Source organism: Protomyctophum bolini (genome assembly GCF_963924005.1).
Source record: "Protomyctophum bolini genome assembly, chromosome: 4".
Taxonomy (NCBI): Eukaryota; Metazoa; Chordata; class Actinopteri; order Myctophiformes; family Myctophidae; genus Protomyctophum; species Protomyctophum bolini.
In genome coordinates, this window is record NC_137865.1 from 14,406,606 (window position 1) to 14,423,516 (window position 16,911).

The 16,911-nt window shown below is 45.4% G+C and overlaps 1 protein-coding gene across 4 annotated transcripts in view; it reads right to left on the reverse strand.

The window, feature by feature from the left end:
- LOC308314218 (uncharacterized protein) overlaps positions 1-16,905 on the reverse strand; it is a 79,367-nt gene extending 62,462 nt beyond the window's left edge. For all 4 annotated transcript variants that reach the window (XM_080761717.1, XM_080761715.1, XM_080761714.1 and 1 more), the window contains exons 1-3: positions 16,858-16,905; positions 11,880-15,431; positions 4,178-4,224 (exon numbers count right to left, since the gene is read on the reverse strand). In XM_080761717.1, the coding sequence (XP_080617843.1) occupies positions 4,178-4,224; positions 11,880-15,429 (3,597 nt within the window). In that variant the 5' untranslated portion in view covers positions 15,430-15,431; positions 16,858-16,905. The remainder of the gene's footprint in view (positions 1-4,177; positions 4,225-11,879; positions 15,432-16,857) is intronic.
- Positions 16,906-16,911: the final 6 nt, after the last annotated feature.

Consider the following 16,911-nt stretch of genomic DNA (forward strand, 5'->3'; position numbering starts at 1 on the left):
CCAACGCAAGACAACATGCAAATATACAAAAAAAAAGTGTGAGGGGCTACAGCTAGTTAGCATTGCTGTTGACTGAAGTATGAGTTGAAAACACCAACTTTATTTCACTGTCCCTTTTAAACTACAGTCTCTTACACACTGGTTCTCAATGTGTCTGCAGTCTGCACACGATCCCCCCCCCCCCCCACACACACACACACACACACACACACACACGCACGCGCCACATACCTTGATCAAGACAACGTCTACCGTCCTCTCTCCCTTGGGACAGAGGGTGTACCTTCTCTTGTGTCTCTCGTACATGCTTAGCGCTCTGCCCACTGTCACAAGATGCAAGAGTAATAATCCACACTGTGGTGGTGGTGGTGGTTCTTCTGCGTGCTAACGGACACACCACATCCTAGAAGAACCTCCGTGGGTCTGAATCCCGGAAAAAAAACATTCTCTCTCTAAGAACTATGGCTGTTCGTCTGTGGTTCTCGTCCCCGCACTGCTGTCTGGAATACGATCGTTAGTGAGGGAGAGGGTGGAGGGCCCGTGCTCTCCTGGGAGAGGACAAAATGACGTGTGGTGTCAAAAAGCAGTAAAGCACTGCAATTACTTTTCCCCTGTGCCCCGAGTGACAACAACGCAACTGAACTGAACCCAACGAGACCCAAACGAATGCCAACGCAAGTCGTATGTGCCGTTCAAATGCTGATGCAGACTTGAACAAAAAATGATAGTCCAAGAGCAGAGTCCAGAAGAAACTTGGCTAATATCAGAAGAAAACCGATACTTCTAAAAACCCAGAATTCAGCTAAATGTGAAAGATCCTACAGCTCAGAAGGTACAAGGCAGACAGAGCCGTTGACTGTTTCCTAGTCCAATATTCCGATGCGTAATCCAGTCGACTGGGTCTTGGGTTCTCTTTCTTGCTGCAGTTTAGGTTGGAAAATGAGACACGCTGCCCACATCTGTTCCCAACGCCAGAACTCCCCTCCCCTCCTCCATTCCTCTCTCACACTCCACCCATTGCATTCAGTTTTCTCTCAGAACAGAATTCCCTGCCTTTCCTCTCCTCTCTCTCTTACACACGCATGCACCCTGTGCGCGCAGACACACACACCCCCCCGCTAGAGTTGGTCTTTCTCCTTTTCTGAGAGATGCGAGTGAAGAGCAGAGCAGAGAGAGAGAGAGAGAGAGAGAGAGAGAGAGAGAGAGAGAGAGAGAGAGAGAGAGAGAGAGAGAGAGAGAGAGACATCAAAACCGACACAATGAGAATGTGAGATAAAAGGAGGGAAATGGAGATAAAAGATTAGGAGTGGATAGTTTGCACAGTGGGTGGAAGACTACTGTGTGTGTGTGTGTGTGTGTGTGTGTGTGTGTGTGTGTGTGTGTGTGTGTGTGTGTGTGTGTGTGTGTGTGCTACATTTCTTTCAGACAATCAATCACAAACGACAGTACAATGACACATTGTTTTAGAGCAACCCATCTACTTGTTTACAGTACACTTTCATAGTCCCATATATTTTTTAACACATCCAAGTCCTCCATGTTTTCATAGTACTGTATGTATATTCAAACAATACTTTAACTAAATTCTTTGATTTTTTTATATAATTTGGAACCAAATACAGTTCAGGGAAAAAAATCATTTTAAAATAGTTCAACTAGCCGATCTACTGTACATCTACACGTTGTGAGCTTGTAGATCAGCTATTTGAACTATTTTAAAAGGTTTTTTTAAATAGTAAAAAATGGCAAATACGTTTTGGGATAAGGGTTAAGGGGTGGCACAAGATATAGCTTTAAATAGAGCTGAGGTGGGTTGATGCTTAGTAACAATAAACTAAAACTACCCTGTAACTTGGTAAACAAAATACTCAAATTATTGCAATGAAGCAAAGTAATATTTGCCAACGTAGTTAGTTAATGTAGTGGAGTGGTCTCTGAGGCTAGTAGTAGTCTAGAAAAGTAAAAACACCACAACATTGTATTTTACAAGTTACAGTACTTGAGTACATGTACTTAGTTACTTCCCACCATTGAGAATAAATAGTGTTCTTGTACTTGTAAGTAAAGTAAAGCCCTGAGGTCCTATTGGTCGCCTCATCGATCACCAGTGGATTTGGCCCCTTAAGCCCCATTGGCTGTTTTCATTAGTGTTTTAATTGCTCAGTTAAAGTGTAAAATGTTACTCCTTGAGGACCAGAAGGAGAGCAGTAACCTACAGCCAATAAGTGGGAACAACCTATAACATCTGTAACCAATCAGCAACACACAAACACAGCTGTCACCATGGCAACACATGTGCCCCATTCATTTGTGTGACGCAGGGCGCGCACGAGACAGAGGGGAAGGGATTCCAGCAGTGGACGAACAAGAGAAGAATGGAGGTAGATAATGAGCCAGAGAGAGAGGAAAAAGAGAGGGGGAGGGAGGGAGAGATAGAAAGACATAAAGAGAAAGAGAAGGAGTGAGAGAAAGAGAGAAAGACAAAGACACAAACACACACAGAAAGAGAGAGAGAGAGAGAGAGAGAGAGAGAGAGAGAGAGAGAGACACACACATCTGGAAGCAGTTATACCTAATATGAACACAAGGAGGCGACCACAAGACAGCTAATTACATAAACTATGCAGTGCACTATGCATATATCAGTGTACAATGTATGTCTATGTATGAACATTAAATAGAGAAACATCAACACTCCATGATCTATGCTTTACTGTAGTAGTAGTAGAATGCATCTAACTTGTTCTAACACAACAAGTTAGAAAATGGAGATTTCTGCCCAACAGAACGATATGTAACGTCAGCATGTACACACACACACACACACACACACACACACACACACACACACACACACACACACACACACACACACACACACACACACACACACACACACACACACACACACACACACACACACACACACACACACACACACACACACACACACACACACACACACACACACACACACACACACACACACACACACACACACACACACACACACACACACACACACACACACACACACACACAGTGGAGTACGTAGCTAGTGTTGCTGGTCACCACACTGCCCTCTGTCAGTAGACACCGAGCCATTACAGCTGAAACCAGACTGTTGTGAATGTGGACTAACCTGTGTTAACGTTAGACTCTCGGTGATGCAAATAGCATGTGATTGTTTCCTGTGCTTGGTTTCAGATTCAAATTCGTCAGTTTGTGTTAATAAAGACACATAAAGACAACCCTCTCCAGTGCTAACTAAGACGGAAAGGACATTGTGTGTTCATTAGCTAGAATTAATGTGAAAATGTGCATGCATGCAGGTATGCTTGCACGCACACGTGCACACACACGTGCACACACGTGCACACACACACACACACACACACACACACACACACACACACACACACACACACACACACACACACACACACACACACACACACACACAAGCCCAGTAAAGGTCAAAATACTAGTTTGAACGTTCCCATATCTCTGACTGTGACCCCCGTCTGGTCTAGTGCGTCATTTGGAGACAGCTCAGCAGGATTTATTTGACCCTCCCCTGACCTGGTCTGACCTGGCATGACATGGAAGAGCAGAGAGCCGAAGGCTAGCTGGGCCCATGTTCGTATACAAGCAAAATATACATATTTTTAGCAATGGTAAACAAGCTCCTGATTGATCTTAATAAGGAACCATGTCATAGGTGAGCGCCTCATACGTGTCATACAGTCTGGAGCACGGAAGCTCTGTTGATGATCAAGCGATAAAGCGGAAGTGGCGTCTCCTCCCCACTTCCGTTTTGGCTGTACAGTCGCGCAAATGTATCCTAATATAAATCAAAATCATCGAAGCATATAGCTTGCTGCTCAGCAGAAATGGAAAAAAATGATATAGAATGTAAATATAATTTGAAAAAAGATGTGACAAACAGATGCTGACGTCCTGTGTAGTTCCAGACTCTATAGATATAGAGCATTCGGAGATTGTGGAACACCGGTAGTTCCAATCCCGTCTCTCTCCATTTCCTGTCACTCTTAACTGTTCTTTCCAAATGAAGTCAGAGAAGCCCCAAAACATACAGAGGACACATTGTAGGTACAGTTTGTGCACGTGAACTTGGCAAATATCAGAACAAGTAAATGTTGTTATTTGTACATACCTCCAGGAGGCTGTCAGTCTGTCTCAAGGCTGTGCTTCTGTCTGGGTCTGAGGAGAGAGAGAGAACACCTAGGTTAAAAACTACTCACATATCTCACTTAAGTAAAAGTAATACGCCATGTAGAAACAAATATTGGCATCGAAGTGTACTAAAGTAGAGAGTACACATTATGCAGAATGTCCCATTTCACAAGTTTTCAAATGTATGAAATGTAATTTGAAAACATTACATCTACATCTACAAGCTCACAATCTGTCGCATCGCGACTCATTGTGATATTGTAGATCGGCTATTTTCAAATGGCCGAAATGTATATAGGGCTGAAGTGGTTAATGTATGTTTTGTAATGATAATCAATATTTACAAAGTAACTAGTAACTAAAGTTTTCAAATAATTGTAGTGGAGTAAAAGTACAATATTTGCCTCTGCAATGTAGTGGAGTAGAAGTAAAAGTATTGAAAATATCTCAAAATGGTACTTAAGTACAGTAAATATGTTACTTTATACCACTGCTGAGTACACACTCCTACAGAGGACATGAAACACAGTAACAAAGCACATGAAACAGCACTGGCAGAACAGGGAGATGGAACAAGCTTTCTTTATACATGAAAAGAACAGGAAATCAACAGACCGTTTGTGTTATTAAGACATTCACAAACAGGTAAGACACGAGTGCTCTCTCTCTCACACATGCACACAGACACACACACTCGCACACATACTTCTGTAATAAGACAAATACCGGGCCAGGAGTGTCAAACTCAATTAGGGTCACAGGCCTGATTGGGCAAGATTGGATTTCATCATCTGGGCTGAACCAGTTGTGAGCCCAATCGTGCACGCTGCCTTCGTGCACAGTGCACACACACACTGCACACACGTGTTGCCTTAGTTGTTTTCCAACTTTCTCGAGATTGCCTAGTTAGCATTTTAAGGATGATTTACATTATGGGTATTTTAAACGGTTGTGAATCCTTTTCTTCTTCCCCAAATCCTGCCGCAAGCTGTATTAGACATAACACCTTTTCGGGTTGCTTCTATACTCATGACATGAGCAAGGCATTTGTCATAGTTGTTCTAATAATGACTGATAAAGATTAATGTCTGAATGAAGAGAATACTGTCGCTGTCGGGCAGAAACCTTGTATGTACTGTACGAGTATAATGTACATGCGATGGTTCATTGGGAGTCATTTGGAACTTTTATTGCAAAGGGACAGGAGTGGATGAATGTGTGGTTGGCACTGGTTACACACATAATATGTGGTGAACATGGCAGTTGTTGAAAGACTTCAAAAGGTGAACCGATGGGTAACCCCATGATGAGTAAGCTATGTGTTGTTTACCACTTTAGAGAGGTGGAGGTTCTGGGGGGGATGTGTGGTTGCACACACAGTGGTGAACGACACAGTTAGTGGATGTTTAATGACTTCAAGAGGTTGTCCTCTTTTAACCACAGAGCCTGAAGACTCACCTCTACAGACTCCACCTCACCCTTATTCCTTCTTTTCACCTTTTTTAGTTTTGTTTTCGTTTGTCTGATTGATGCTGGCTATACTGTACTATGCATTCGCATGTTGGTCACATATCGTCAGGTGGAAACCTGACGATACCCGACTATCCCACAAATGTTTTTATTTTTTGTAACGCATTTCTTTTCTGCTGTGAGGTGACAGCGATACCGACTGTGCCATCGTGCCCCATGTTTTGAGTTTCTATATCTGCTGGTCTAAATGAACAATTAAGTTGTAAATGTAACGGCACAGAGACATGGACACTTTCAAAGAAATTAGAGAAACGGCTGGATGGCACTTACACCCGCCTTCTAATGAGAGCACAAAATCTCTCTTGGAAGAACCATCCATTGACTTCTCTAATATACGCCAACCTGCCCCGTGTTTCTTCACTAGTCCGATCCAGAAGAACACAGTTTGCTGGCCACTGCTACAGAGCTGATCATGAGGTAGTATCTTCCTTTCTTCTCTGGAATCCTGCCTCAAAGCAGACCAGAGGTAGAAAACTGTCGTTCCCTGATGTCATCGCTAGTAGGGACACATGCATCAGTAAGCAGGAACTGGGTATGGCGATTAAGGACCGGAAAGTCTGGCATGGCATAGTGAAATCCATGATCTCGACCAAAACATGATCAACACATATGGTTAAAACTATAGACTGATTTGTGTTGTCAGATGGGATATTGTAGCTGGAGGTGACGTGCAGCCTTTGACTAACGGTTGCCCAATTTCCTGGGGCATAAATGTAATTATTGATTCAGAATCAATACCAGAAATCGCTAACAGCAACAAATCGATGCGCTCTTCTCTGACTGTTGTCTCTGCCTAGTAGAAAAGTCATGATAAAAACCTTTATTCAAACCTTTTTAAACAATGAAATCAATTAGTTTGATTAAATAGGGGATTTTACTTCCTGACTCTGAGTTTCTGGCCAAAGCGGCTTTCAATGTAAGAGCCTCGCCCATTGAGTTATATATGTGTGGCGCTCTGCATGGCGGTCAATGAGTTTTAACAGCTACCGCAAATGTCATTTAATCCACCCAAAACATACTTTTTGTAAGCGAGGATTATATTGTTTTGAGAAATGAGGCGCAAATCTAGCTTTTTTTTGTTGACATATCTGATCTCTTCTTCGACTTGTCTCACACTAATCTAAATAACTGTCATAGTAGCTTGTGGGCGTTAGCTTGCTAAAGAAGTGCACAGCAGAGCTTCTGTGAACTGGTTTGAGTGACAAATACTTTGACAAAGATATATTCTGTTGATTACAAAAGGCAGTGAAGGAAATGATGCAAGTGTGTTTACTTAAAGAGCGTCTCTCTGATTGGTCGGACATTCAGAACAATACATTCACTGCACCGGCCGTACTACTGTGACAAATAGCCTTTGTAAAAAAGAAAGAAAGAAAACTAGATGCAAAAAGTGTTTGGTTGCCTAGAAACGAGGAAGGCAATATGTCAGCCAATGAGGAAGATAGCTTGCTAGTACGTGAAAGCCAAAGTGATGGATCATAGACCAGCTCAGCTGTTACACAGCAGCTGGTAAAAATAAAGTCAAGTGACTTTGCAAACACTACTGGCCAATATATAGTATTGGCCAATATTATATATATATGTGAAATTGTGAATATAATTGTGTGCCTCATGGGAATCTTTTACATTCTGTTAAAGAATTATACCGTATAGGCCTGGCATTTTGTAAACGACCTATAAATAAACAAAGCACAAACAAACAAGGGGGACATACTGTAGGTAGGCATCAACCTTACTGTATCTCTGTACATACAGGCTTGAGCTCCAGTGGCTCCATAGCGTAGATGACAGCCTAACAGAGCTCTTAGCAGGATTAGTAAGTGCTACAATGATGCTGTTCACAGAGTCTGTTAACCTGCACATAAATCGATACATCAGGTTTCATAACACAGCAGGGCAAGTGGGTACATTGAATGATTTCCACAAACATTGACACTACAGCATCTTGGGGCTTTGAGCAGCAGTCTGATGCACTCGTTATAGGCCACTGTCATTTTTTGCCTACTTTTTTGTAGTGTCGCCACAAATGGGCAGTGTACAGCGGAGTACAGTTTGATAGTTTAACTATCAATTAACAATATTTGGCCATTTGTAAAAAGAGTCACTGGGCTCTATTGAAGATGGGGAGTCAAGGGGAGTTAAGAATTACCAATCTCAGCAAAAGAGAGATACTGATGTTGACAAACAACAACATATTGACAGTAAAGAGGCAGAAGAGGGAACGGTACAGTCAGCTGCATTTCCTGCCCTGCTCATGAACATCTCCGAAGTATGTAGGGAGACATTTAAATATTGCATCCCGGGACTCTTCTCGCCTTACTCCAGGTATTCCGATTCTTGAACAGGCCGTTGACGAGACATTAGTGGTAACGATACATTTGATAGTGTTAGCGGTTAAACGTGGTTAGCCTTAGCGTAGACGTCATACAAATTAGCACAGCTGCAGTGCATATCACGAGTGTTGGACACAGCACCAGTGTCACACTGTTTGTGCACGTATGTCGCAACAACTGAAGTCAGTGCTTGAACACAGCGGACAAAGCCAACCACGTCATTTACAGCCTACAAGGTGAAACCGTGAAACAGGGTCTAAATGAAGTGAAATAGTCATCTGTCTTTCTGGACATGTTTTCCACTGAACTGAGCGGTTTCCTAGAAGTCTGTTGATCGACTGACGTTTCGGAGCACAGCAAGTCCAAACCACATAAAAAGGGGCTTTTATAGGTAGATAATGCAATGCTGTTTCCCCCTCAACCACTTAAAGCAGTTATGTGTTAATATAGCATCACAATGATTTTAACCACTTTAACCATATTATGTTATATTTTGGGGCGGCTACTCATAAACAGCAGATATCGTGAGGCACTGTTTTTTCTTGATACTGTATGTAGTTCTGGGGGTCCCTGGCCAAAATGTTTTGAGATGGGGATCCACGGCCACATACATATGAATGTGAGGGTCCTTGACGTGAAAAAATGATAGAGAGTGTAACACTGCTAGAGTCTAGTATAAGTTACCAGTCCCGACAGAGTAGATCCGGAGAAACGGATTGTGTGGCCCTGGTCTTTCCCTAATGGGACTGATCGAGGGTAGGTACTGGGACGTAAGTCGGGACTTGATCGCCCCGGCTGGGTCACCTGAGTGAGGGGTATGATGTTCGAGAGCCCCGAAACCCCGTTGACATTGGGATACATCACTGAGGATACGTCCCAGGTGCATCCATGCAATGTTTTTTACGTTATAGTTATTATATTTATAGTGAGTCATAGGAATGCCGCAAGCAGAGCCTGCAGCACCACCGTTGCCCAGATGAGCTGAGACCTGCAGAACCATTGTGGCTCAAGAATCCACGGTATCCACCACTCCTGAATGACATGCCTGGTGCTGGGGGACTGGTGCAACACACAGGTCCTGGACTATGGTGAGAGCAGGAGTGGACCTGGTGAGACATACTGTACGTACTGTAGGAGGGGCCCGGACAGGAGTCAACCCACAGAGCCTAGTCCTTCTAGATTGATCTACCTCCCAGTCCCGGCACAGTAGTTATTTTATTATTATTTTTTTCTTTTTGGATGCAATTGTGAACAATAGCCAAGTAAGATAAGATACATATCCATTGGCCAATCAAATGGTTCTCTGCAGCTAAACAGTCAGTGTGAGGGGTGGTCAGGAGATGTCTATGAGCTCTGCGTTTAAAGGCTTGAAGACCATTGTCTAGTTCCGGAGCAACAGATTGTGTGGGCCTGGTCTTTCCCTAATGGGACTGATCGAGGGTAGCTCTGGGACGTAAGTCAGACTTGATCACCCTTGGGATACATCATGGAGGATACGCCCCAGGTGATATACAATTATAAATAATTGTATATCAATAAATATAGTAAATTACTTATTATTACTAATTCCGAAATGGACAATGATTGTTTAGTGTGTACATGCATGGTTGCTTAAGCATTTAAACGTCACATCCCCCCCCCCCCCACACACACCTTCCCAACACATATATGACACATATCGTCTCCGTCGGGTGGAAACCTCACATCTCTAAATAAAAAATAAAAACTGTTACCAGTAAGAGATCTACAAACTCAAGACACAAGCTTGTGGACCTGCTATTCTCGTCATAGTCAAGTAGGGTGTTAATTTACAAAAAAACAAAAAATAAAAAAACTATTGAATATGGAGACAAGAGGTTTCTGCCCGACAACAGCGATATGATACTGTACATACAGTTCACACACACACACACACACACACACACACACACACACACACACACACACACACACACACACACACACACACACACACACACACACACACACACACACACACACACACACACACACACACACACACACACACACACACACACACACACACCATTTCTCAGTCTGCCTCTAGTTCACCGTCTACTGTAAGTCTTGATGACATAATGTTGCCTGGATACCGTGCCCCAAACAAACACTGGAGTTAAGTCAACATAACTGACACACACTCACGTGCACACATAAAGAGCAAATGGCAATGCCCGAGGATATTCAGCAACATAGACACTCTCTCTCGCTCTCTCACTCACATGCGCTCGCACACACACACTAGTGCTATTTATTAAGTATCAATACTGCAATGTAGAATCACTAAAACACTACAAGTCCGGTAATCAAATTGTACTTGAGTAAAATTACTAAAGTATTGGCATGCCATTAACATTTACTTAAAAGTACTATTCATTATGCAGAATGTGCTGTTTCACAAGTTATCATGTATAACATCTTTGAAAATAGCCGATGTACAAGCTCACAAAGCGTCACTTGATCTTCTACATTGTCTATTTTTACATAAGGCTGAAGTGGCTAATGCATGTTTTGTAATAATAATTCAAATCTAAGTAACTATAGTAGCTGAAGTTTTCAAACAATTGTAGTGGAGTAAAAAGTACAATATTTGCCCCTGAGATGTAGTGTAATAGAAGTAAAAGTATTGAAATGTGTAAATACTCCTGTAGAGTAAGAGTAGCTTAAAATTCTACTGAAACACGCACACACACACACACACGCACGCACACGCACACACACACACACACACACGCACACACACACACACACACACACACACACACACACACACACACACACACACACACACACACACACACACACACACACACACACACACACACACACACACACACACACACACACACACACACACACACACACACACACACACACACACACACACACACACACACAAACAATCATTATTATGGTCTTAATGAGTTGATCCCGCAGGGCCCATGGTTTCCCCTCATTGATTGGGAGTGAACAATCATCAGATTATCAAAGAGTGCAGCTCTGGGGCCGACTGGGACTAGAGGGGTCAGTAAATATCACAGCACACAGAGGGACAATACAAAGCCATTGTGTTTCTGTCAAATGACCCCACCGAGGCTTTGCTCAGCGGCTATTTTTATGGCTTTTATGCCATTCCTGCTTCCGTAGATATACTGCCAAAATAAGTTCAGGGAACACTTTGTTCCCTTGATTTTCCTTTTTTTTTATAGCATGCTAGCTGTCGGGACGGAAACCTCACATCTCCACAACCCGTTACTTTTTCAGGAAACGGAGCGGAAATCTTCGGAAATAGTGAAAATGCAAGCTTTTTTCACTACTTTTGAGTGGCACTCTTGTTTGATGAACTAGGCCACTAGGGCATCCATTTACGAAAGAAACTAATTTGCAAGGTTTCTTCCTGACAGCAACGATGCCGTTTTCGTGAGCAGTGTAAATACAATTAGCCTACACATTATTGTCGCAATACCTAGCTGTAGGTTATACCTTTGAGTCTGCACCTGTTGACTTGGTATAGGACATTTTATTATCTTTTCAAGAGAACCAAATAATGCATATACTTTATACTGTACATGTATGTCAGTGAGAGGGCAGTGAAATCTAGAAGTAATCAAACTCTAAGAGTATACGAAAATGACCCACAAGGATCCATTCTTAAGCTCTCAGCATTTAATTAACACTCAAGTACTTTACAATGTAACAGAGTGTGAATAGATAAAGAGAGACACACACTCAGAGGCATGCAGTAGAGAGAGACATTAGGGCTGATTAGGGCTTTAATTGATCTAATAAACCAGTTACCTTCCTTGCTTCCGTCCTGCTCCTCCTGCTTGGCTCTGGCTCTCTCTCTCTCCTTCCAGCCGTCCACTGCATCCACAGTCAACGAGTGTGACTGCAGGCCTGGGGACACAGCGTCCATACTGTCCACAGGACTCTGCAGGCCTAGGGACACAGCATCCATACTGTCCACAGGACTCTGCAGGCCTGGGGACACAGCCTCCATACTGTCCACAGGACTCTGCAGGCCTAGGGACACAGCCTCCATACTGTCCACAGGACTCTGCAGGCCTAGGGACACAGCCTCCATACTGTCCACAGGACTCTGCAGGCCTGGGGACACAGCCTCCATACTGTCCACAGGACTCTGCAGGCCTGGGGACACAGCCTCCATACTGTCCACAGGACTCTGCAGGCCTAGGGACACAGCCTCCATACTGTCCACAGGACTCTGCAGGCCTGGGGACACAGCCTCCATACTGTCCACAGGACTCTGCAGGCCTAGGGACACAGCATCCATACTGTCCACAGGACTGGCATGGAACTCTCCACCGCTGCTACCAACTTCCACAGGCTCGCCAACGACAAGCCCCGTTCCCGCTAGTGGCTGGGACGGTTCAATATCGCCGTGTGCAAAATCGCCAACAAAGTTGCTCTCGCTCCATTTGCGCGCCGGTGGGTGCGGGTCACCTTTACACTCCTCCTCGGACTCACAGTGGACGACACCGGCACGCCGCTCTTCCACGTCATTTCTCATCGTTTCACCTTTGCCGACGGAGTCGTGAACGTCTACGTGGTCTGCCCCGTGCACCTGATCATCACCCAGCTCGCTCTCAGTAGTAATGTCGGACACAGAGGTGCAGTGACCTTCTACTTCTGACTGTGTGTGACTGTGGTTCTTCTCTAGCAGTGATCCTAGCCCATCCTCGGCCCTTTCTCCTCGGACCTCTGTCTCCATCTTGGCGTTGGACGCCATGGCGTCAGCACTACGCTCTCCAGCTGTCTGATTGGTCGGCAGGTCCTGTCCCGTGTCTACCACGGGGCAAGGCTGCTGGTTATCGTCTCCCTGCACTGTGCCATCGTGGCTGCCTGGCTCGGCTGTGACCGCGTCACGTGTTAAAGGCGTGATGGTAGCCTGTGCTAAGGCGCCTGCCTCTCTGCCTAGTTCACTATTTGAACATGCTGGGAGTTGGTCTTGTGGAGTTATTACGGGATTAATTACCTCGGTGTCAGGCTGTGTCAACAACACAATGTACGATTTCGTTGACAATTCAGCATGACTGGCCTGCTCCGTGACACCAGCTGGTGTAGGTGAGTCTGACCGTGCTAGAAGCTGGCTTTCCTTCTGCGATGGCAGAGCATTGTCCGCTGTGTCTGGTGTGTTGCTGTGTGGCAACGTTACGCTATCAGAATGCTGGGTCAGTGTTGCTGTCTCTTCTCTGCCTGACCGCGTCAACATCGCAATATCAGATTCAACAACCTGCCCAGCGTCAGGATACATTAGTCTAGCATGTGACTCATTTGTAAACCGGTTCATTGTCTCGGCTGGTACCTCTGTGTCAACCTGTTGGCTGTTCGCCAGAGGTGGGACGCTGGCTTGCTCTGTGACTGACTGTGCTATCGCTTTGTCGGGGTTGTTATCAGAGAGACTGCCCGCGAACAAGTTAGCCAGCTCTAGGTTAGCGATAGCTGATGCTATGGCTACGGTCACTACGGCCACTGATGTGGCAGCTAGCTCTTCAGTGTAGCGCCGTTCTTTCTCGACCTCTGTGCAGTTCAACTCCTTACCCATTTCCTCTCCTCTCCCTGTCTCACGTTCCTCTGTGTCTATGACAGGTAATTCTTCCCCTTTCTCCTTCTCCATCCATTTGTTTTCTTCATGTTGTTTCTCCTCCCAAGCTCCCTCTCTCATTCCCACCTCACTCTCTCCGCCTGGTTGTTGCTTTCCCTCGCTCGCGTCCCCCTCGCTCCGGGCGGCGCTGAGCGACCCGCCGGCCGAACAATGCTCTGGGTATTCCCTTGCACTCGTAGCGGCGCTTCCTTCCTGTTTTTGAATCATCGGCGAAGCATCCGTTGTGGCCTCAAACAGTAGGCCGTCCACTGCTTCCACATCTCTCATTCGCAGTGCAGATCCCGCACATTCCACGTGTTCCATAGGTCGCACGGGGTTGACGGGGCTCACAGTTGTGTTACATTCAGGACGTTCCCCATAATCCACAGTCTCAAGTACAGATCCAACAGTCCTTGCTGACGTCGTAGGCTCCATAGAATCTACAGGTTCCAATTTGAAAACATTAGGACATTCTGAAAGTTCAGTGAGGTTCCCACCTTCCGTGCATTCGCCGCGAGCAAAACATTTGAGAGAAAGTTCCTCCTGATAGCCAGTAGCTTCCATCTGCGTCGGTCTTTCATCGGCTACAGTAAAATCCTCTGATTCTGTTAAACGGATGGATTCCGTATGACTTCTCAATGTTCCCAATTCCGCAGGCTTGATGCTGTCCTGCCATTCCACGGCTTCCATGGCATCGTCATGCGGTAATTCCTCCGATTCTGACACTTCTGCGAACACAATTCCTGTACTTTCCATTCCTCCGTTGCCAGCTTGATCAACCTCTGGTGCAGCGTCTGCGATTGAAAGGCTGCAAGCGAGTCCAGGAGAGTCCCTGCCCTCCGTCTGGCTGGGCAGATGCATGCCGCACGCGTCAGCTTCCTTTCTCAACACTGACTCAGTGCTGCTGGGAGCCGGGGACTCAACGCTTCCTGTTTTAGCCTCGGTGTCTGTCTGTCTCACTTGAGGCCCTCCCCCTCCCCCTCCTCCTCCCTCAGCCTGTCTCTCTCTCTCCGTCTCAGTGAGGATCTGTGTGTCTATCTGGTTCTGTGACTCCACACTGGAGCTGGAGCTCAGCCTGGCTCCCTTCTTCCCCCTCTTTCTCCTCCTTTTCCTCCTGCCCTCTCCTCTCTCTTCACTCCCTCCCTTCTCGTCCCCGATCTCCTCTTCTCTCTCTTCGGCCTCTCCACTCTCTCTGTTGCTGCTGGCCCTGCTCACGCTGCCGTTACCGCGTGCCTCTCTGCTTCCCTCGACCTCTCTGCCCGGCCCTCCTTCCCGCCTGTCCTCTCCTCCCCCTTCCTCCTCCTCCTCCTCCTCCTCCTTCTCCAGTCTTTCTTCCCCCCGCCGCTGTGTTCTGTGAACTTCCTGTCTTTGTGTGCCGGGCCCATGTGACGGCTGTGGCGGCGTTCCAGAAGCACGGGGATGACCGACAGCCGATGACAAGCCATGCTGAGCGTTAACGTCCAGCAGCGCAGAGCACTGGCCGCTCGTCTGCTCCTGCGGGCCTACGTTTTCGGGGTCATTGCCGGCGTCGTACCAAACGGTCTGCGAGACCGCCTCCTTCTCGTGCCAGTCCGGCACGACTCCCCCATCGTCGTCCCTCCATAACTGCCCCCGGGGCTTCGCCTTCATGCTCGGGGACTTGGGGCTGCCATGCTGGCCCAGGGGAGGGCTCTGGGTTCCGGCATCAGGTTGTGTCGTCTGGCCCTGGTCGGACAGGCTGCCCAGGGACTGTGCTTGACCCATGGCTGCAGATGAGAGGAAGATGGAAGTTAACCACTTTCACACTTAAAACTTTCTCATTGCCAAAAATCGCAAATCTACAAGATCACAACACAATGTGTTGCGATGCGCGATGTGAGGTTGTTTTTTGACTAATGTAAACACCTTTAATATGGATGCTAGGTTTCAAGTGTCCACAAAGGGCTTGTGTTCAACAAGTTGTATCCCATTCTACATTCTATTATGGTGTAGACCTCATATTATGTCCAAAACTGAATTTATTTATTTGGATTCCAATCTACAAAATCAAAGCGGATATGCTACTGCTTTTGTGTGACGCTGTAGCGTGATCAAGTATGTTAACAAACAGTTAGAATATGGAGATAAGAGGTTTCTGCCCGACAGCGTGTCTCAGTGTCCATCCCTGTGATGTCATCAATATGATGTCATTGTACTGACATCATAGACCGGACTCCAAGTATATTAAGTTAACGGGTACTGTACTCTGTACAATGTACAGGCATTACATACTGTACATACCTGGAGCGGTATGCGTTCCCAACAGGCATCGGTCGCCCTAGTATGTCGTCGATGTCGAGTAGAAACCTCTTATCTCCATAATTATTATTTTTTTGCGTATTTTCATAATTTAATGTCCTAGTTGATCGTACTACAAGGTCACACAAAAGCATCAAAAGGAGCAGATCTACAGCTCAAATGTGGGCGCTTGCTACATTTGAATCCTGAAAAGTAACATTTTTGGACATAATGGTCTCTGTCAGCTGGAAACTCATATTATGAGTTTCCAGCTGACAGAGACCATAAATGAGGTTCATTGTCATTATAATTAATCTGTACTATAGAGTATAGAATATTCGGTTCCGTTTTGTTTCCTGCTGTGTCATTTCCTCTGAGATTATCTCATCTGTCACACCCCTGTGGTGCTGTTTGTCTCACTCTGTTACTGTCCAATTTGTTGAACTGATAGGCTCAAGTCTTGAGGCTATGTTGGGGGCTGGCTGTTGTGGGAGTGAAAGATATAACGGCTGTGATCCTATGTTACTCTGAGAGTCAGACTGGGGTTTCCATGCATGAACAGGTCATGTAAGTCTTGGCTCCTTACTCCAGTAAAATCCTCATAGTTCCAAACTCTGAATTCTTGTGTTGCCTCATTATTATATGTATTGTCTTTCTCCTACAGACTGCCTTAACAAGTTCATTGCAGAACATTGTACACTCTGACAGTGTTTAAACCAGGAAAGCATCTGTGTCATTTTCGATTATAAGCGTTGGCTATACAAAAATAGCAGATGTACAGTACAAGCAGTGCATCACTTTGTGCCATGCTGTGAGCTTGTAAATCTGCTTTTTTTTATTCTTCAAAGCGTGAGAACTACTGATTTAGAAGGCATTTGTAGAATGGACCTCAGGTCTTCATTGGCTTTAACTCACCTCTGCTCTGTCCAGAGGCAGGGTCTGGTCTGGCCCCTGTGCGTGTGTGTCCTC